This window comes from Nicotiana sylvestris, chromosome 3 (genome assembly GCF_000393655.2).
Source record: "Nicotiana sylvestris chromosome 3, ASM39365v2, whole genome shotgun sequence".
Lineage (NCBI taxonomy): Eukaryota > Viridiplantae > Streptophyta > Magnoliopsida > Solanales > Solanaceae > Nicotiana > Nicotiana sylvestris.
This window is the reverse complement of record NC_091059.1, coordinates 188,765,814-188,788,639: the sequence shown is the minus strand read 5'-3', so window position 1 is coordinate 188,788,639 and position 22,826 is coordinate 188,765,814. Positions and strand designations below refer to the sequence as shown.

Below are 22,826 nucleotides of genomic sequence, written 5' to 3'. Positions count from 1 at the left end.
ACCATGGAGCTTCCTGATGAGTGGTGGCGAGCAGTTGCTCGTCTGGAAAAGTTTCCAGTATTTCCTCAACCTCAACTACATTTTCAGCTCCCTCAAGTCGTGATAGATGATCAGCGACTTGATTCTCACTGCCCTTACGGTCACGAATCTCAAGATCGAACTCTTGCAATAGCAACACCCAACGAATCAGGCGTGGCTTAGATTCTTTATTTTCTATTAAGTACCTGAGAGCTGCATGGTCAGTATATACAATTACATTGGACCCTATCAGGTAGGATCGGAACTTGTCAAACGCGAACACTACAACCAACATCTACTTTTCAGTTACAATGTAGTTCAACTGGGCTCCACTTAGCGTTCTACTAGCATAGTAGATTGGGTGCATCAGTTTGTCTTTCCGCTGGCCCAACACTGCTCCCACTGCATAGTCAGTGGCATCACACATTAGTTCGAACGGTTTCTCCCAGTTGGGGGCAACAATGATGAGTGTTGTGACCAGTCTCTTTTTCAACTCCTCAAATGCTACCCTGCAATCATCAAAAAACAAAAACGGGTGATCTTTTTCTAACAACTTACAGAGGGGGTTGGCGATTTTGGAGAAGTCTTTTATGAACCTCCGGTAAAAACCGGCATGTCCAAGGAAGCTTCTGATGGTTTTGACTGAAGTTGGTGGAGGCAGCTTTGCTATTACATCAACTTTCGTGCGATCTACCTCTATTACCTTGCTTGACACCCGGTGCCCCAAGACTATGCCTTCTTGTACCATGAAATGGCACTTCTCCTAGTTTAGAACCAAGTTAGTCTCGATGCACCATTTCAGCATACGCGTCAGATTTATCAGGCACTCATCAAATGAATTCCCCACCACTGAGAAGTCATCCATGAACACCTCCATTATGTCCTCAACCATGTCAGTGAATATGGCCATCATGCACCGTTGGAATGTGGCAGGTGTGTTGCATAGGCCAAAGGGCATCCGTCTAAAGGCATAAATGCCATACGGGCATGTGAAGGAGGTCTTCTCTCTGTCTTCCGGTGCAATGGAGATCTGATTGTACCCTGAGTACCCATCCAGAAAACAAAAGTGTGACCTCCCTACCAATCTGTCCAACATCTGATCAATGAAGGGAAGTGGGAAGTGGTCTTTCCGGGTGGCTAGATTCAACTTTCGATAGTCCATACATATTCTCCAGCCTGTGACGGTTCTTGTTAAGATCAATTCATTGTTGTCATTTGTCACAATCGTCATGCCACCCTTTTTAGGAACACATTGCACTGGGCTCACCCAGCTGCTGTCAGAGATTGGGAAAATAATTTCCGCATCCAACCACTTTATCACCTCTTTCTTCACCACTTCCTTCATGTTGGGGTTTAGCCTCCTCTGATGTTCCCTGGAAGGTTTGTGCCCCTCTTCCAGCAGAATCTTGTACATGCAGTAGGCGGGGTTGATCCTTCTGATGTCTGCCATGGTCCACCCTATGGCAGTTTTGCACTCCTTTAGTACCTGTAAAAGTTTTTGAATCTGCACATCTAACAAACTAGATGAGATAATAATAGGTAATGTGGAGTCAGGTCCCAGAAATTCATACCTGAGGTGGGCTGGCAATGGCTTTAACTCCAGCTTTGGTGGTTCTTCAATGGATGGCTTAGCTGGAGGAGTTTCTCTCTTTTCTAAGTGCAAGGGCTCAAACTCTAGATTTCTCTCCCAGAACCCTTTACCTTCCAATGCCAACACCCATTTCGCCAAATCCTCACCATTCACTTCATCCAAGTTCATCAAACATGCAGAAAAGGGTTCCTCAATTGTCAACACCTCATCATCAGACTCTACAATTACATCCATGGCATAAATAAGAGAGCAATTGGCGAACTCGCTTGGTCGCCTCATAGACTTCTGCACATTGAACGTTATTTCCTCATCATTGAGTCTCATTTTGAGCTCCCTAGTCTCATAGTCAATCGGAGCTCTCCCCGTGGACAAGAATGGTCTTCCTAAGATTATAGGAATCTCTTCATCCACTTTGCAATCCAAGATCACAAAATCTGCAGGGAACACAAATTTCCCCACATAAATAAGCACATCATCAAGGATACCGAATGGACGCTTCACAATCCTGTCGGCCAGTTGCAGCAACATGGAGGTGAGTCTAGCTCTCCCAATGCCCAACCTCTTATAGATAGCCAGGGGCATAAGATTAATGTTGGCCCCTAAATCACAGAGTGCCTTAGCAAAGGCGAAATTCCCAATAGTGCATGGAATTGTAAAGCTACCTGGATCAGACAGCTTTTCAGCAATAGGTCTCGTCACCACTGCACTACAGGTCTGAGTAAGTATAATCGTAGCCAAGTCTTGAAAATCAAATTTCCGGGACATCAAGTCCTTCATCATTTTTGCGTACCTAGGCATCTCCTTTAAAGCTTCAATCAGTAGAATATTTACATGGATTTGTTTGAGTATTTCAAAGAAATTTTTATGCTGCTCCTCTTTTTGATGCTTAGCCAGCCTCTGTGGAAAGGGTGCAGGAGGTCTCTTCTTCCCAATCACTTGGGACTTCTCTTTATCAGATTCTATTTCAACTACTGGCTCTTCAACTGGCTCAGCTACTTTATCGGTCTCCTGCTGAATGTTCTTTTCTTCCTGAGCAGGCTGGACTGCCACTTCTGTCAGTATCGTAGACTCATCCAGCTCAATGGGCACTGGAATGAATGTCTCAACCTGTATATTTTCTCGAGCTCTCTCTTGTTCTACATCTAGATCCCTACCATTACGGAGACTCACCGCCATCAACTGCTTTGGGCCCTGATCTTTTGGATTAAGCTGGGTGTCTGCAGGTAATGTCCCCTGAGGACGATTGTTCAGAGACATTGAAATTTGGCCCAATTGCACTTCAATATTTTTGATTGCTGCGTCATGTGCATCTACTCTTTCATTTATTTTTGCATTGGACCCAATAACCTGCTGCATCATTGCTTCAAGTCTCGTGAACCCATCTTCTTGCCTTCTACCATGCTGTTGCTGAGGTGGGGGATACCCTTGCTGCTGATTGTTATACCCCTGTGGCCTTGGATAAGGTGCCATGGAGGTCTCATACCTCCCATGTTTCCAGCGTTGTACTGTGGCTGAGGTGGTCTGTATGGCTGCTGAGTTTGCTGACCCCAGTTCTGATTGCCCTGTCTTTGGCCTCCATAGTTTGACACATAGTTCATGTCTTTAGGGTACTGATGATGATGATCATGTTCTGCATTCCAAGGATTACCAACTGGCTGACTAATGCAAGATGTGCACAAGCCCCCATTGGTAGTATCTACAATGTGCACTTGCTGTTTCTGCCCTGATTCCTCCACCTTTTGGTGAGTATGCTCATCTGTGTCAAAAGGGTCGCCACATTTTCAGCCATGGAATTTGATGGGTCAAAAGGCACAGAGTGTACCACTGGAGTGATAGGTGCATTCCTCGTCGTCCACCCCTAATTCTGAGTTATTTTGTCAAGCAGACTCTGACCTTCTCTCCAAGTTTTGCTCAAAAATGCCCCACCAGCTGAGGTATCTGCAGTGTTCTTCATGCTATCTAACTGTTTCATGTAAAACCGTTGTCCCAACATCTGATCTGGAATACCATGATGCGGACATATAACCAACATTCTTTTAAATCGATCTCATGCAGTGTCTCCACTGGTTTCTGTTTAAAGCTCACGATCTTATCAATTTGTTGAGCTGTTTTGTTGGGCGGGTGGAACTTGATGTGAAATTGCTTGACTAACTCATCTCAAGTTTATATAGAGTTTATGGGGAGTGAGTTTAGCCAAACCTGAGCAGCTCCTGTTGTCACACCTCCTTTTTGCGCGCCCGCCCCCGAAGGGTTAAATGCGCGAGGGGAGTTTTTCCAATTTAAGTGACAATATTCGAAATGGGATTATTTATTTAATTCAGAGTCGCCACTTGGGAAAGGTTTGGTTTTTGGTGTCCCAAGTCACCGGTTTATCTTGAATCCCAAATCGAGGAAATTTTCGACTTTTCCAAATGAAGTCTGCGAACCAGAAATTCTAAGTAAGGAATTCTGTTGACCCGAGGGAAGGTGTTAGGCACCCTCGAATCCCGTGGTTCTAGCACGGTCGCTTAAATTGTTATAATGGCTAAATATCTTATTTAAATACATGTTATGACTTATGTGCTTTTATTAAGTTTAAACCGCTTTTATTATTATCATTTATTTTTATAGAGTTGCAACGTCGTGAAAATGTATTTCGAACTACGTCGCAATCAACGCACCCGTAATTGTTAAACACATCTCGATAAAAGCTTATGATAAATGTTAAAAGCTTATGATAAATGTTCTTCAGATCCGAGTTTGAAACCCGCTTATTTAAACCAAGTCAATAGAATTATCCTATCGAAAACTATTGCTAATAGAGTTTGAACAGATCATGTGAACTACCTACAAAGATTCAATAAAATCTAACATCATATCTGGCAAGATTAAGGGCATTCTATTCTATACATACAGAATATTAGTTGAAAGGTTACCTAATTATCTGTGTGCCAAAACACTCATACATGCCTTATCAGACAATCCATTAAGCAAACGAAACCACAATTTAGGGTGAACTAAGTTGCGATTAAGTACAAGGCTACCTAATGTGCTTCTTTTGTTGAATCACAAACTAAACAAATTACATAAATCTAATAGTATTCATAAAAAAACTGTAATTGCAGCAAGCGAATGATTAAACTCCTGCATATCTTTGATTTCATGCTTTCATTGTTTCATCAGATGCAAGTCTTAGTATGTACCTGTATATTGGATACAACAGAAGAAGCAAGGGGTCAGTAGAGCAATAGAAGCAATACCAAACAGCAGCAGTAACAGCAGGTACCAATAGAACAAAATCCCAGTACAAGAGGCCACTAAAGCCAATGGAGGAATGGCAGAATGAAGCAAACTCCCAGTAGTATGGAATCAGAGATCCAGGCAATCCAATTCTAGGAGAAACAAACAATACAAATCCAAACAATAGACTTAGCCGATACTTGAAAGAAGACAGTACTGATTTGGACAGTTTGAACAAACTAAGAATCGAACAAATAGTAGGAAGAAAGCAGTTTCTGATTTTTTGTGATATCCCTCTCCCTATCTCCTTTCTTTTCAAAATCTAATGTCAATCTTCAGTTTTGAAATTATACTGAAGTTATCAAAAGAAATCTTTTCCAGTTTTCTGTTTTTTATTTTCTGAACTCAACTCTCAAAGATGTTTCCTCTCAGTTCCCTCCCCAGTTCTCTCTGTCTGTCTGTGTGTGTTAATATGTATGTCCTCTCTCTCTTATCTTTTCTATGTATATATGTGTATCTATTTTGCTCTCCCTAATCTCTGGTTCTTTTTCTCCTCCTCCTAAAACTGATGGAAGTCCTTCCCTTTTATAAGCCTTAACATCAGCCCTTTAACAGCCTGTTAGACCAAAAGCACACCCCTCCCATGTGCTATCTCTTTTCAGTTTCCACTTAGCTATTTAAGTATTAACCCCCCATCACATTCCCTGGCAGACTTACTCTTTTAAATGAGGTTTAATACTTCTTAAACTAAAGCAGGGTAATGGGCAGCAGAATATATCTGACAGCATATGCTGTCAAACTATTTTTAAATCAAAAAGCCCTTTATGCAGGAACCAGGCTGTGCACAAATGCACATGTTGTGCACAAGTGCACATGCCCTCCAATCCAGAACTGTAACTAAACAAAACATTCCTTTGGCATTTCTGATTCAAATTAACAACTATAAGTAAACAAACTCAGTTCCTAATTGATTCAAGCAAATGCTTAGCAGAAGTAAGTCGATTTGTTATTGTTCGGACAACTGAAACTAATTGACGACATATGTCGACTCGACTATACTAGTTATAACACATACAATCGAAACCAAAATCAGACATTTAACAGTATAGGACACATGATTCGAATTGTACTGACTAAGCAAAATTGTACTCGAGGAATCAGTTAGTCAGTTCAAATTTGAAAATCAGCTAATTGCACAACACATACATACATACACATTAACAGAACAAATAGAAGAAGGACTCAAGACATCGAGGTTTAGGCAAAGTGGACAGGACACAGTTAATAAAATTCGAAACACAAATTTCAATACAACATGAACAGCCTTTTAAACAAACATTGACTAACAGAATAAAGAAAAGAAAGCAAAACTCACCTTAAATCTCGAAAAATCAAAAGCCTTAACTTGGACTCGAACAGACCTTTCTTAAGGCTGAACGGACTTTAATCGAAGTGTTTCTCAGATGAGAAACACTTCGATTAAGGTCCATTAGACCTTAATCTCTTCGGCTTGAACAAGATACGGACCAATGACGAGGAACCCTAAAGTTCCAAAAATTAGACCCGGGATTCATGCTTCCCCGGTCAGATTCGGACCAAACCAAGCATGGTTTGGTCACGAGGGGTCTGGGGAGTGTCTGGTATGAATTTAGGGCAGATCGGTGTAGATCGAGTTTTGACTCGAATCTTCAAATGAAGATTCGAGAAGGTGGGATGGGATTCGAGCTGAACGGTTGGTGGATCCATGTTCAGGGTGTCAAGGTGGTCCTAGGGTGTTAAGGTGAAGGTCACCGGTGTTCATGCCGCCGGGTTTCTGGTGAAGGGAGATGGGGGCGGCTAGGGTTTGAAGGGGAAGGGTCTGGTGAAGACGAAGGCTGGGGTATTGGATAGGGGGCAGGGTATGGTTGTAGGTTTATATAGTTAGTGGATAGGTGGATCCTGGCCGTTGGATGAGACATGATGAAGGGCCAGGATCCCTCGACTAACAGGGAACGACGTCGTTTCAAGGGTAAAGGGTTGGGGTCGGTCCGGGTGAGACGGGTCGGGTCTGTTAGTGGGTTCGGGGTGAGAGATCTTGGCCGTTGATCTTTTAAAGATCAACGGCTCAGATCATACTGGATTAAACGGTGTCGTTTGGATGGCTAGGGGCTGAGCTGGACTGGACCGGGTAATTTGGGTTGGGTTGTTCGTTTGGGCCCTGAATTAAAAATGAAAAATCAGCCCAAACTGATTTCCAAACCCAATTTTGCACTCTCTTTTATTTTATTTTTTTTATTTTAAAACAAAACTTAAGTAAATCAATTTAAAAATTAAATAAACACTTAATACAATTATTTGCACACATATATTAAAATATTTAAAACAGGTAAAATCAAACAAAACAAAAATCACGGACAAAGATGCCTATTTATGATTTTCTATTTAACGACCGGATTACGGTTCAAATTACGCATGACACATACATTTTTGTATTTTGTTTTAATAAAATAAAATTGGCAAAAATCATAAATAATTAACAAAGTGCCATGTAAAAATCCAAAAATTGTACAACAGGACCATTTGTTATTATTTTTATTTCTTTTGGAGCGATTGTCGCGCGAAACAAAAATCACGTGCTCACACCTGTCACCGAAAATGGAAATAATAACAGCCTGATTGCTTACGGAGTTACGTTGGGTTGCCTTTGAGTTTTGCAAATCGACAGGAAGTTCTTCGAGTGCTGCTGAGGATCTTCGGCTGGTGTCCCAGAAAATAGTCCCTTGTTTTGCAGCAAGTGCAGCATGTTGTTCATGATCTGGAACGATTCAGCTTGTATCACGGGCACAACAATGGCAGTGACCAGATTGTCAGTTGTGGGTTGTGCCCAGTCATATAGTGCAGCCTCAGGCACAAGAGGTGCCATATCTCTGATGTTTCCGTTGACGTTGTCTACGTCACCCATGTCAATTTCGAGTTTGTGTGTTTGATGAGGTTGTTGAAGTCTTTTGTTGGCACGGTTCAATATCCGGAATGTTTTCTCGGGGTCTGAGAGTCCTTCAAATAATTCTCCAGTCCTCGTAGAGTTTCTAGGCATACACCTGTGCAACCACGTCAACAACCGTCAAAATTTTCAATCAAAACTTGATGTAGAGAAAACTGACTACACTAAGAATTTTTGTATTTCTATCAATGGTAATTGATAATTCCGTTAGCTCCCCGGCAACGGCACCAAAATTTGATCACGCCCAACTATGCCTTATAAAAAGGACCCTGCGGACGTTGCAAATATAACCTGAGTATTCTGCCCAGAGTCGAATCCACAGAGAGTTAACCTATCAATCACTATCTTTAAACCCACTAAACTCTTGAGAACCAATTTCCCCAAACGTTTGAATCACAGTTGATGGTGTCTTTAATAACTAAATTGCAAGTAAATAAACAGCTGTAAACAAAGGATGCTAAGGTTGTAAACAATAATGAGAAAACGCTAAGGTAATGACTTCCCCTATTGATGGAATCCCTTCTGTTTATGCTTCATACAAATTGACCAACAGCTCTCTATCAACCATGAACGCTCATCTTACCGTAAATCTCTCCCGAGTAATCACAGTAATATACTCAATGCACTATCCCGAGGTACACTAGCTAGCTCTAATTAACACGGTTCACTTTAGATTGCACTCAAGGCTTCGTTATCCCTAATCCCGCCTTTAAACCCGCAGTTATAGATCCCTTTTATACTTTGGGAGTGGTGTTGTTCAACAATAACCTAAATATGCACTCTCTCCCGAGTTATGCACACTAAATAGGCACAGCTAATTGAGGATCCTGTCAATTAACTACAACATACACAAAGTTGAACAAATAAAGATTGAGACTAGCAATTTGTATTCACATAAACAAGAAGTTCATCCCCCAATAGGTTCCATCAAAACCTTAGACAAAGGATTTAGCTACTCATAACCATGAGTAAATAAACTAAAACAATATTCATCATAAAACTTGCAAGAAAAATAAAGAAAAGAAGAAAGATGTTTTGGGTGATCTCTCCTTCTTGCTAAAATACTCTCTAAAACAATACATGTCTCTCTTGGGCGGAGTCTAGTGTTTAAATAGGGTTTTGGGCTAAAAATCCCGTATTTTGCACTTTAGTCCCTGAAGTTCTCCGCCTCCGCTGCGGTTCTGCCGCGGTCGCGGTCAAACCGCGGCCAAACATGCTCTCTGATTCTCACTTTGTCTGCAGCCCTCTTCTACCGCGGTTCTGCCGTGGTCGCAGTGGAACCGCGACAATCCTCTTTCGGTTCTGACTTGAGTTGTTTCGCGTGGTTTACTTGGCGGAATTTTTCGATCGGCCTCTTTTTTTCCATATTTGATCCCAAAAGTACTCCATAGCCTTCTGTGATCATATATAACCTGCAAAGCATGAAAAACACTAATAAGAGCATTTTGTTATCACTTTTATCATCCAAACTATACAAGACAGTGGTTATTTAGAGCCTAATTATAGTTAAATTCACCTATTATCAACGACACGTAATCAGTTCCTGTTGCTAAATGCTACCATTGCTCTTTCTTTCCGTCTTAAAATTGAACTACTAATTGTTATTCATCCATTTCTTGATCCTGAATTAATGACTACGTAAAAAAGAAAAATAGTGACTACGTCCGTGTTGGCCGTTGGGTGTGTTTGTGACATCTTAATTCTAAGTATGTATTTACGTATATTAAAACAAAAATGACCCCCTTGGTGTAAAAAGAAGAAGAAAAAAATCTTACTACTTCTTTCCACGCGGGGAGGAAAGAAACGTATATGCTCAGCTATAAAATTTATTTTATACACGACGACGGGTTTTGTTTTTCTTTTAATGAGAATTTTGAGTGTTGCTTTATATGGTTCTATGAACCAACTTTAAATTTTGAAACATCAATTAATAAGTTATATCCTATGATTTTAGAAATAATATTCTATGTTAGATTTTTTTATTGTTTGCCGTCAAATTGTCCATTATCCCCTACACACATAGTGCATGAGTTGATTTTTTTTTTGGAAGATCAATTTTTTTTAATATAAAATATTATATTTAACCTAGACTACATAGAACAGTATAAATAAAATTTAATTTTAAAATATAAAATGATTGCAAAGATATATTCATAGAAAAATATACTTGGTTCTTCATAAATACATCTCACATATTATGACATAACTAATTTGAAAATTGTTAACATTAAATTTACTTTTTTATTATCATGTTTTATCGCTCGTTTTGACATAGTATCGCAATAAAAATGGTTCATTTATGATTAACAATTTTTTTAATATTCACCCATATGGATAATTTTTCTCATCTTAAAGAGACAAAAAGAGTGCGATAGAAAATGTAATAATTAACTATACGTCCAACTTTTTTAATTAGGAAACCAAATGCAACAACAATAAAACTTTGAAAGAAAAAGGAGCCAAAAGGAGTAATTTAAAAATTGTTGGTGTTGATTTTCTTTCCAAAAGGGGATATAACATAAACCTTAAATCAAAAACACTAAACAGCTTGCGAATAAAAATATGGGCGACAAATGACAGATGTCACCCAATCATTGGCTAATTTGAAAACATCTACCCGCATGAGACTTTTCTCTTTTGTCTTTCATCTTAGTTAAAGATTACAAAATACAGTAAAGATTGCTTATTTTGTCCGAAGCACTGCACTCTACGCCTCCACTCAAACTATTTCTTCTCTCTCTCTCTCTCTACTGCATCTACTATTCACTCTCCATTTTTTCCTCTGTAACTGTGCGACCGTGTGTATACATATAAATATAAATATAAATAAAGGGAAAAAGAAAAGATCATTTGAGAAAGGAGTAAAGCGAAATCCTTTTGACGACAGCTAGAAGTTAGTCAGAGTGCATTGTAGGGTTTTCCTTGAAATTGGGGAAAACCCTTAAAAACACAATCTTTGGGAAAAAATTATAAGGGTTTTGAATTCTTTTTTCTAACTGACATTCAGCTTAAAGAAAATCAAAATGTCGGTTCGGATATGAACCGGATATCCGCCGATCTAGCTCGGCAATTCAAGATCTCTGCCTTCACATTGCTTATGTGAGTTTTGATTTCTATGATCCTGTATCATTTCTCCCTATTCCTAATTGTTAGGGTTTTTGTGTTCAATGAATAATTTGTTTCATTTTTGCTCGGTTTGACTTGTGAAGACTTCAATGTTTTACTTTCTATATTTACAATGTCGTACATTGCCTTTTTGGCATTTGAAATTATATTTTCCCTGTAACTGGATCTGAAGAAAATGTGCTTTTGAGCAATGCATATTCGGTTATCACCCATTTTCAGATAAGATCTATCTATTAAATTGTCCCACATTGGTTGAGGGAGTGGGATGTTGTCTATTATGTGGTATTGGGAAACCGCAGCTTCATGAGCTAACATTTGGGATTAAGTTAGGCCCAAAATCCATTTTCCTGCTAGACCCATCCATATTCTCGGTTTACTCAATACTGGCCCCTTATATTATGCTTTCCACGCTCCAATTAACTAAGGCCTGGGCATGCAGAGGGTGTTAGATTGTCCCGCACTGGTTAAGGGATTGAGCTGTTATCTCCTTATATGATCTTAGGCAGTCTCCCTCATGAACTAGTTCTTGGGCAAAGGTCCATCTTGTTGACACTATTATCTTTTAAAAGCATGTCTCATTTCCTTCTTTTGTTATGCTTATGAAACTGCTGAATACTACTGCTTCTGAACATAGACTTAATTTTCTTTCTATTATATACCTGTGGAACAGTTGTGTGCTTTAGATTTGGAAGTGGCTTATGCTCATCGTTGACTATATTTTTCTGAAATTTAAAAGGTGGGGAGGTTATATGAAAGAAGCTAAAGGGAACATTGTGCTGATTTAGTGAGGGTGAGGGCAAAGATGGAATCTGATTCACTCCTTGATTATGCGGTCTTCCAGCTGTCACCAAAGCGCTCTCGGTGAGTGGTAGATATGCTTTTGTTTATGTATGAAAAAGGTATACGAATTCGCTAATATTTCTTGTATTGTTGGAATTGCTTGGGCAGATGCGAATTGTTTGTTTCTCGTGGTGGAAACACAGAGAAACTGGCATCGGGATTGGTAAAGCCCTTTGTGACTCATTTAAAAATTGCAGAAGAGCAAGTTGCATTGGCAGTTCAGTCTATCAAGCTTGAAGTTGAAAGGCGCAGAAAGGCTGAACCATGGTTCACAAAAGGAACCCTGGAGAGGTAATGGCTTTTGTAGCTTCGCCGAAAAAAGATGGGAAAATGAATAATGATTTGATTTTGTTTCTTCTTTGCAGGTTTGTGAGGTTTGTCAGCACGCCAGAAGTTCTGGAGCTTGTCAACACATTAGATGCGGAAATGTCTCAGCTTGAGGCAGCCCGAAAATTATATTCGCAGGTGGAAAACACTATCATGAACTCATTGTAACCTTCATTTAGAAATGACTAAAATTATCAGATAATAATAGAATTTGGTCCTTTATTTCAGGGAACAAGCAACCAGTTTAATGGGACTGGTAAGATTACCTCATAACCAAATTTGGCTTTCCCATTTTATTAAGTACTTCATGCCTGTAACCTCAGAAGAACAAGACTGCCTTTGTCACCTCAAAATGATCTTCTGTGCTGGCTAAGCTACCTCCCTTCTCGTCTAATTAGTCATCTCCTTAAATTTCTATGGATCCTCTCTTGGTGGTTGTTGCTGTTTCCTTTTTAGTATCACATCATGCTATTCATAATTTTCACCAGAAAGCAGATGTAAATACTGAAATTATCTCTAGATTCTGGTTTTCCATCTTACTAGGGTCTACATTATAAGCCAAGGTTAGGATTGTCAGTCGTGGGAGATATGATGGTGTCTGCATGGTGTATATGTCTTTTATCTGCTGAGATATGTTGAGATAAGACCATGAAACCTAAATAAACTACCAAATCAATTTTCATAAAGAAATATATCTTTTACTTTTAGTTTGATAGAGAAGACATGGAAAAATTACTGACAAATATAATTGTGTTTTATACCTCTAACTGATTTTGTTCTCAAAAGAAAAAAGGGAAGGATGAGGAGACCTTGTCCTCTTCTATTTATTCGTCCTCATTAATAATAAAAGTGGCATAACTTATTTTTGGTTGAATAAATTTTTTTACTTTTACCAAAAAAAGGTGGCATAACTTATAGGGGTCATCTATTGCCTACTTTTTGTTAGTTCAAATTTCAATTGAACAATAAGAAGAATGAAAACCCAAGGAGTTGTTGCTGGGGCATTCTCTCCTGAGATACCTGAACTAGGTATCTTCCTTTAGTAAACTAGGTATTTTCCTAAAGCATCTATCCTTTAGGAGTGATTATTAGGTATAGTGCAATTTTCCATAATATAATTGCATCCATGGAGGACTAGAATACTGTGTCCTTCTACCTGTGCCAATTTTGTTGAGCAAACTGCAAACTGATCCTCATGGATTGGCAAACTCATTAATTATCCTATTGGTAGAGAAGAGGTTCACTATCTCCAATACTTTTAGCATTTTTCGCTGTTCTTATATGTTAGCTGCATATGTGTTAGATCATGCATCCCGTGCACTGTCTTCACGACAAGGATTTTTAATACCTAGAAGCTGCGTAAGTTTGGGGCTTAATTACTTTGGTCAAACTTTGTCTATAAATGGATTAGCCTCACGATCCATGATCACTTTGATGACCAAAGATGCCACGGGAACGAGGACTTTCTTCTATTTCTTGTTGTTCCCTGTGGACACTAAACAGTATTGTATAATTGAACTGTAAAGATCAGCTTACAAAATGAATAATCCTTGTATCATACTGGTAATTAAAGGTTAGAAATAGATTGCATGTTGTTAGATCCTGTGATCAAGATGATAAAACTTACAAAATGAATAGACTGCTTTTGGTGTATTTGGGTAGTCATCAACGTCTTTTTTAAAAATCCAATAAATGTTAGTTTTGATAAGTCTTTGTTTTCTTTATTTTTGTTGTAGCAAACCGTGAAGTCTAAATTTGAAAGGAAAGTTTATTCTTTATGTCGCTGTACCAACTCTATTGATTCCATTTTTCATGTGGAAATGATCAAGAAAGAAAAAATTTCATGCCTCATGTGGAAGCTTTGCTGCCTGGCCCCCGAATTAATTGTTTCATCTTATATATCGCTGTTGTTAAATTTGGGCATGAGACGTGAAGACTGTTATTAAGAATTATCTTGTTTAAACATCACTGATTCTACAGCCCTATAGTGGTCTTTATCTGACAACCTTTTTGCTTTACTACTTATCCAGGTAGTGGTGGATCTGGGGTTACAATAGCAGCTGATGCGACAAAGTAACTTCCTCACTCTGCTTCTTCACACATCGATTGCTTGTTACTGTTGGTATTTTGGTTGCTGCTCAGTAAAGCCTCTTGATTTCATGTTCACTACTACCTATTTACAGGAAGGAGCTACTGCGAGCCATTGATGTGAGGCTTACTACAGTTCAGCAGGACTTATCTACTGCCTGTTCTCGTGCAGCAGCTGCTGGTTTCAATCAGGAGACAGTATCTGAACTTCAAACTTTTGCAGAGCGGTTTGGTGCCCCTAGATTGAAGTAAGGTTCTGGTGCTTTGACTTTGTTCATAGATTTTCTCAGCCCCTCCATCCCTCCCTGCGTATCTGCTCGCAGAAGAATTATGGCTCATCAAAATATTCTAGTTTTTGTAGTTCACGTAGGAGGGCAATGCTGTTCGGATTCTGTGTTTCTGCCAAATGACAGCCAGCTGACCATTGTGTTTAATTTAGCTGGTTAACAAAGAAAGGAGAACAATGTTTAGTTCAGGGTATTCCTGTGAGATGCAATTTTGGTGGTTAGGTGATGCTGACTGAGAAAGCAAATAACTGACCAAGTGCAGTTGATTCTGAGGCGCATTAAAGCTTCTTTTTTTTCTTAAGGATCCCTGACCTAGTCCAAATGAAACTTGACTCGTTGAAGCCCAAAATTGACTATAGTGATGGCCCAACAAATAGCAAAGTGATACCAATATTGTGTCCTTTTATCACATGGTAAGAGTAGATAAAAGTTCTCGTGCTTGGTTTCAGAATGGTAACATTTTCTAAGATCAACAGGAGTAATTGATTGATCTAGTAAAATGGAGAACTGTATACCTCTCTAGTCCAGATGGTAGTGAAGTAGTTAGATTCTCAGCACCTAGATAAAGGCAGGTAAAAACCTGGGAGAAGCTGGAAGGGGTCACTGAAGCAAACCGTGTTTCCAGAAACTCCAACTGAGCTATCTCCAAGGTCCAGGGTAAAGCACACCGACAAGACCTGAGAGACCTTAATCAGCACGTCAAAGATAAAAGACACCTATCTGATTATGAATTTTAGAACAAGACTGAGGAAATAAAGTGAAATTAAGAAAAAGGAGATCTGCTGTATTTTGGGCCTAGCTGGCAAATGTGCGTTGGGGAATTTTATTCAAGGTCATATAGCTTTTAATATTCTACTTTTTTACATTAATATAATTTGTGCCACATTCTGATTTTGAAATATGATGCTGATACGGTGATACCAACCACTTTAATCATTTGATGAGTAGTGGGTTTAGCTTCTTAGATGACCCACAAACTAGTGTCCTATTTTGGATTTAAAACATAAGTATGGTGAATTTAAAATGAAAGGGCGCAATTAAGATTCTTTCTCTGATGTCGGGAATGCAGAAGGTGTATCCGATTTTCTCTTTGTTCCTGCAGTTTTCCCCACGTAAAATTGGAAGTGATTCTGACGTGTCTATAAGGACATCCACTGCACAGTTGAATTTAACCATGAACTCCAGGTCCTTTCTTTACTTGCACAAAAAAGTTTGGTGGTAGCAATAGGATAATCTTTCTTGCTCTGCAGTTCGTGTCAGCGGGATATATTCAATCAAGAGTTGACTGCTGAGATCTAAAGAACTGAAATCTTCTTGAGCTACTTTATGTATCACTTTTGCGTCAACGCCCTTTGGTTGAAACAACTGATTGCACTAGTTAAACTAGTGAGAGGCTATACTCATTTAGTTTTTATTCCTGAGTATTTAGTTTATCAATAGGCAGCCTATGAAGTACTAGTACATTCCTTCTGTTTGACCAATTCTAGGAATGGTGTCAGGAAAAGATAGTGGAGAGAGGAAAGAAAACTTTTATGTTGTTTTCTTCCTGGTCACTTAAATAATTGGAGAATAAGAGAGTGATTCAATGCAACTTTCCTGTCTATTTGGCAAATTGATAGGAAATAAATGAATGAAAATTAAATGGAACTAAAATTGAAGAAATTATATCTTGTTTGATGAGGGGGAATTGAAACAAATAGCTTCTTTTTAATCAAGCCTGCTATATCTGCTTTATTTAATACTGTTTTATGAGATCACACCGTGGTTATTAGAAATATGCTGTGCTTGTTTTAAAAAAAGAAGAGATTATTGCTTGCAAATTGTAGCTTAGTTTTTTTATATTTACAAACGTCAATTAAGAATCATAAAATGTTTTGACTTATATATAATATTTTTCTCACAATTAAATTAAGATATCAATTGATTTAGCTAATTAAATTCCACCTATATTTGTTTGTAGGGGCGTCTATATTTTTTATCCGTATTATATTTCTGGTGATTGCAAAATAATTTTTGCACTGATTAAAAAAGTAGATTTGCGTTGACGACTATTGTTTCTATTTTTTTTTTCCAGCGAAGCCTGCAACAAATTTTTAACATTAAGGGAGAGGCGACCAGAATTGATCGAGTCACGAAAGGTGTCTGAAAGAGATGACGGAGCCGTACGTTGCTCTTATGGATCCGACATGTCTATCGACGAGGACCCCACTACTCCAGACCAACGACTTTCTGGATCCCACTCTGCCGGCCCCCAGAAGTCCTCAACGTGTCAGCAACCAAAACCTCCTTTCGTTGCCTCCACTTCTCAATGTAACAGCAGAGAGTCCAGCGTGGAACCATTCGAGAACAGCAACGAAAAAAATTCCACTGCTGAAAAAGGAAAGGAGGACGAGAAAGAGGAAGAGAAATCCTCGGATCAACCTCAAGGTCCTCAACTGAAAAGGAGGTTAAGCGTGCAGGAACGAATCAATTTATTCGAGAACAAGCAAAAGGAGAATTCTGGGGGAAGTGGGAAAGCTGCTGTGGCAAAAGCCCCAGAGCTTCGTAGGTTGTCATCTGATGTGTCAGCCCCGCCTGTGTTGAGAAGATGGAGCGGCGCCAGTGACATGAGCATTGATTTGGGTGGTGACAGGAAGGATATAGAGAGTCCTCTATGCACCCCATCTTCTGCCTCTGTTTCTCAGTCTAAGTCCAATGAGCAGAAGTTGTCGAGTTTGACTGATGCAGCAAGTCTTGAGACTAATGCTAATCTGCAGGTTCCATATACAAATGGGAAGGAGGAAGCTGATGGGGCAAAGCTTTTGACTGATTCTTCTAGGAGTATTCAAGATTCTGCCAAGATCATATCAAACTCAAATTCGAGCATCTTTGATAGTGATCAGGGCCGTGGGAAGATCAGGTCAAGCTCACATATCAGCGGGGCTGAGGATAAGAGTGGGAAAAATCAACTGGATTCCGGAGGGCCATTTGCTGAGGTTGGTTTGACTAGTAACGCAAACTTCAAAGTTTCTCAAGGCGGTAAGGAGTTTGGGCTGAGCAAAGGACAAACTAGTCATCAGGTTATTGGCCTGAAGGATCAGAGTGGTCTACTAGGAGCTGCGCAGGCTGAGATTTGGCATCAGAAGGAGGATACTGTATCAACTGATCATTTGGTTTCTAAGCGCGATAAAGCTCCTCAAAGGACCACGGTGGCCTCTGCCCAGTTGGTTAGTGGTTCAAGCTCAACAGTTACAGAAACTACCGCTGCTCAAGTCCTTGAAGGTAATACACCATATCTGCGGTCAAGACGGCCATCACTTCCTGAATCTGAGGAAGTTGAAAAAAATAAGTTACCCCCATCTGAGAAATTAGCTAGTGCTTCTCAATCAAAGGTCAAAGAGCTTGGACATATGTCAATGAAATTTAAGAAGCAAGGTGGTCCTACTGAATTGGTCAAGAAGACTCAAGATAGGATGGACGAGATCATGACTGGAACTAGCAAAACACCGCTGTCAAGTAAAATGGTTTTGGAGCCTGAGGGGCTTGACTCATTTTTGACACCTCCTATTGAGCAAGTTCAGAGGGTACGGCAGCCCAAAGCAAACCAGGAAATGAATGATGAGTTGAAATTGAAAGCTAATGAGCTAGAAAAGCTTTTCGCTGAGCACAAATTACGTGCTCCTGGAGATAAATCTAATTCTACCAAGAGAAGCAGGCCAGGTGACATGCAAAGCCGTCCAGTTGCTAGTTCATCCTACAGGAAATCTGTGATAGATAATTCTAATGTTGGAATTTCTGACAATTACACGTCCAATGAACCTGCCTCAAGTTCCAATGATGTTTTAAATAGGAGTTTCTCTGAACTAAGTTTTTCGGATGGTTCTCGAGGGAAATTCTATGAGAGCTATATGCAGAAAAGGGATACCAAACTCCGGGAAGAATGGAATTCTAAGAGAGCAGAGAAGGAAGCCAAACAGAAGGCTATGGAGGATAGCCTTGAGAGGAGTAGAGCTGAGATGAAGGCCAGGTTTGCTGGATCTGCTGATAAAGACAGTATGGTTTCTAGTTCTCGTCGGCGTGCTGAGAGATTCAGATCATTTAATTCGAGGTCTATTCTGAGAAGAGAGCAGGTATAGTTCTTTTTCTATTCTGTAATAGATGCAGCTATATAGTCATACATAACGTTGCCATTTCTTTTTCTTGTTCTGTCTGTTGGTTTGGTTCTCTTGCATTACATGTAACTGACCCTGAAACAATTTGTTTTGGCAGCAACAGTTAGTTTTTGAGCAAAGTGATGACGAAGAAGATATGTCTGAATTATCAAAGCAGAAAAAATACGGTGAAGACAGGTCTTTCGACGAAACATCTTTCGGGGATGATGTTCGTAAGAACAATCGGAGTAAGAAGCCTTTACCTGTCAAAAGTTTGTCTTCATCAACACCTCGCACCACAGTAGCACCTGTTCCGAGGTCTTCTGGGAAAGCTTCTAGTAATACATCAGGTAGGCGAAGAATTCAATCTGAAAATCCTCTGGCGCAGTCTGTCCCAAACTTCTCTGATATGAGAAAGGAGAACACCAAGCCTTCTTCCACAGCTGGTAAGACAACTCGTTCACAATCTAGAAACTACACCCGTAGCAAAAGCACAACTGAAGAGATACCCCTTGTCAGGGAGGACAAATCACGAAGATCACAATCCTTGAGAAAAAGCACTGCCAATATGGTGGAATTTAGGGAGACATCTGCTTTCGATTCTGAGGGTGTTGTTCTGACACCTCTCAAATATGACAAAGATGAGATGGAGCGGGGTATCATTGAAAAATTTCCAAAGAGTTCAGGTTCAAAGACTTTACTAAAGAAGGGCAAGAATTCTGACTTCAGCTCTAGAGGTGGCCTGACTAAGATAAGGCCTTCTGCTGCATCTAAGATTGTGGATGACGATGACGAGTACGATGATATGGTATTTGAGCCGGAAAACTCAGAAGGCAGGGGCCAGGATGAAGAAGAGGAAGAATTTGAGAACATGACAGCTGGTATTCAGGAAAACTTTGACAACGGGGAACCAAGACTGAGCCATGATTCAGAGAAATTGGAAAACTCCGGATCAGAAAACGATGGTGTTCTGAGATTATTTTCTCAAGTGAACTCTGCTTCAGAAGCTGTATTGCCTTCTGTTGTGACTTCCAAGTTGTTATCTGGTGGACTTGTACAAGATTCACCGGTAGAAAGTCCTGTCTCATGGAATACACATGCTCATCACCCATTTTCGTATCCTCATGAGATGTCTGATGTTGATGCATCCGTGGACTCTCCTGTGGGAAGTCCTGCGTCCTGGAATTCACATTCTCTAAGTCAAACAGATAGTGATGCAGCTAGAATGAGGAAGAAATGGGGAATGGCTCAGAAACCTATGCTCGTGGCAAATTCTTCTCAAAATCAATCACGCAAGGATACAGCCAGAGGATTTAAACGGTTTTTGAAATTTGGGAGGAAAAATCGTGGCACAGATAGTTTAGTTGACTGGATTTCTGCTACCACTTCTGAAGGAGATGATGATACAGAAGATGGACGTGACCCTTCTAATCGATCTTCAGAGGATCTGAGAAAGTCAAGAATGGGCTTTTCACAGGAGCATCCATCTGATGATAGCTTTTATGAGAACGAGTTTTTCAGTGAACAAGGTGAAATAATATGCTTCACTCCCTAAAACAAAACATCTAGTTTCTGTATGGTGGATATTTATTGTTGCCTCAAGAATAGCTTCTGATGCTTGATTCTGTTTCTTGAGTTTAACAGTTCTTATTTCTCTTTTTGTGGGTACATTAATACCCGAAAAAGTTAACTGCCAGCACCTGACTGTAGTACAGATCATTGTGCTACTTTCTTGTTTATTAAGTGAAGATCCAGGGAGGATATCAAAATTCTTTTACATAATAGAAAAATAATAGGAAATGTCAGGAAGCAAAGGCGACCCTCAATTCTAGCTTTATCTGTTATTGGTGGTAGTTTTGCAAATGGTCTTTGTGTAGAGAATGAAGCATATTAAAGGAACTTAGCAATGGGGTTTGAAGTTTAGTTCATACCTTAAACTAGGATAACTGGAATTGAGATTGTTTGGGAATTGCTCAGCTGGTGCTCTTGCTTGTTCACTTTGCTTTTGATTCGATCTTTTTTTTGTTAGTTATTCTTCAGTCTTTCAACTTCAGTATAGAGCTTCTTCAAGTCACTAACCAATGATCTTTTCTTCTGGCAGGTCAATCCTTGCGCAGTTCAATCCCGGCACCTCCAGCTAACTTCAAATTGCGGGAGGATCATTTATCAGGGAGCTCAATAAAAGGTGACCAGCTAGTATAAGAAGTTTGTCCTTCCTGTCTTATTGCTTGTGTCTTGTGCATAGTAAAATGTCATTATGTGAAGAAGTCATCTCGGCTGAAGGAGAAAAACTAAATATAAGAAGTTTAGAAAGCCTCTTGTATTTGGCCTTGGCCTATTTGCAACTTAGCTCCATTAAATTGTAACCATAAAGGTCATTTTCAATTTATGCATTTAAGTCACAATCCTGACTTACATTAGGAGGTTGAACATGGACTTACATTAAGAGATTAAACATGGAGGAAAAATCAAGCTTTGTTTTGTTTGGGTTGGTCAAAGAGCACTCCTTACTAGCTTCATCTGACAGAGTTGGTTTTGACGCTTCTTTTTGGTCTTGTCAGACACATTTTGTTGGGGTTTGCTCCTTTAATGGAAAATAATCTGTTTTTAAACAGATATCCTTGTTTATGTCACCAGCTTAAATTATATGGAGTCTATCTAGCTCTAGTTCTGATGGGAGTATGGCAAAATTTGGATTCTAAAAGGTAATGATTATACCATCGCGAACTGTTCACAAGAAGCAAAACTTAGCCAACAACCTAAACCTTGCAATATTCTGCTTAGAATTCAATAATACAGTTGTACGAGCCTATAGACAGATCCTGTTCAACTAATGTCGTAACCTTGCAAAAGTTCTGCTTACTACCAAAAATATTCTCTTTAAGACATTCTTTTTATTAGCAACACACAGCACTCTATCATCTGTGTAGTGTTAGCATAGATAAGCAGAAAGTTGGGCATAAACTTGTGCGAATCAAACTTGGTTATTTTCTTCCCCATGAGTTCTTATGTAGCACTGATCCAATCTAAGGTGATTATCAAAATATATAATACACAGAATATATAACTAACTTAATGATCACACTAGTTCTGATTTAGAATTTATAAATAAATCTTAATGCTTCCGTAATTTGAGAATATCCACTCTTTAACTTTTGTCACTTCCTAATTATTTTACAGCTCCAAGATCATTCTTCTCCTTATCGACATTCAGAAGCAAGGGAAGTGACTCAAAGCCAAAGTGACTATCTGAAGCCAAAGATAACTATTTCAAAGGATAAAGTTCCACTAATGCTTGGAATTGCCTTGTGATTGTACCAAACTTCAGACAATATTTCGCAGCAAGAGGTTGAGGTAGATTAGCTACAATCATCCAAATATGATGTATACTTGTACTTAGTATTCACAGGGCTTGTGAAGCCTTTCTTGTGCTTAGCTGTTTCAAGTAGTTGTCTCAGAATATATGTTGTATATTGTCTTGAGAGGACACTGGCGGAATATTAATGTGATTTTGGTAGTCATAGCATTCTTTCTTATGTTGTTATTTACTCTTGATTTATGGTAAATATCAGAAGTTAAATTTTGTTCAATCAAATATTGACAGTTTAGAAAGGTCCAGGGTTGAATTATTTGATTATGCTACCTTTACCTTTGTATGATACATACTATGACAGATTTGATGACCTTGTTATCTTGTTGCACACTTATTTATTGCCTAGACGGCTAGACCCCCTCTGGATATTTTACAATGACAGACATAAAAAAACATTTGTCTTCATATTAAGTATAGCATGCTGTCCAAATTTGCATAGAAATTGTTGAAGGAATCTCTTAAAATTATGTTTGTTTTCATACCAAGTATAGCATGCTGCCAAATTTGCATAGAAATTGTTGAAGGAATGTCTTTAATCCTTGTTGCATAAATTAATTAGAGCTGATTCTAAATCTAAAGCATCTCTACGGAGTTATCGAAGGATGCTTTGTAAGGATTAATTGTTTTTGTGGTTTGTTAATTTCTGTGTAGAATAATTTATTTGCGTTTAGCTCTTGGATTTGAAATATGTAGAGTCTCAACGCCAGAAAGTTGCCAAATTTTATGCCAAGTACAGAAATAGAAGTGTATAAATTGACCACTGAAATGTAGTGTATTGGAATGATTCGAACTCTTCCAATTTAATGCTAAGTGCAGAACTAGAAATGTACAAATGCACCATCGAAAT

The 22,826-nt window shown here is 39.1% G+C and overlaps 2 protein-coding genes across 2 annotated transcripts; one reads left to right on the top strand and one right to left on the bottom strand.

Moving 5' to 3' along the window:
- Positions 1-313: 313 nt before the first annotated feature.
- LOC138888495 (uncharacterized) lies at positions 314-2,968 on the bottom strand. The gene is made up of 2 exons (XM_070170364.1): positions 1,617-2,968; positions 314-527 (listed from the first exon to the last, which is right to left on the bottom strand). The coding sequence occupies exons 1-2, from the start codon at positions 2,966-2,968 to the stop codon at positions 314-316; spliced, it is 1,566 nt and encodes a 521-aa protein (XP_070026465.1).
- Positions 2,969-10,495: 7,527 nt separating this feature from the next.
- Positions 10,496-22,201, top strand: LOC104235688 (uncharacterized). Its single transcript, XM_009789497.2, has 11 exons — positions 10,496-10,907; positions 11,671-11,795; positions 11,883-12,065; positions 12,140-12,239; positions 12,330-12,357; positions 14,132-14,174; positions 14,285-14,437; positions 16,551-18,585; positions 18,725-20,135; positions 20,708-20,791; positions 21,787-22,201. The coding sequence occupies exons 2-11, from the start codon at positions 11,737-11,739 to the stop codon at positions 21,849-21,851; spliced, it is 4,161 nt and encodes a 1,386-aa protein (XP_009787799.1). The 5' UTR covers positions 10,496-10,907; positions 11,671-11,736; the 3' UTR covers positions 21,852-22,201.
- The last annotated feature ends 625 nt before the right edge of the window (positions 22,202-22,826 follow it).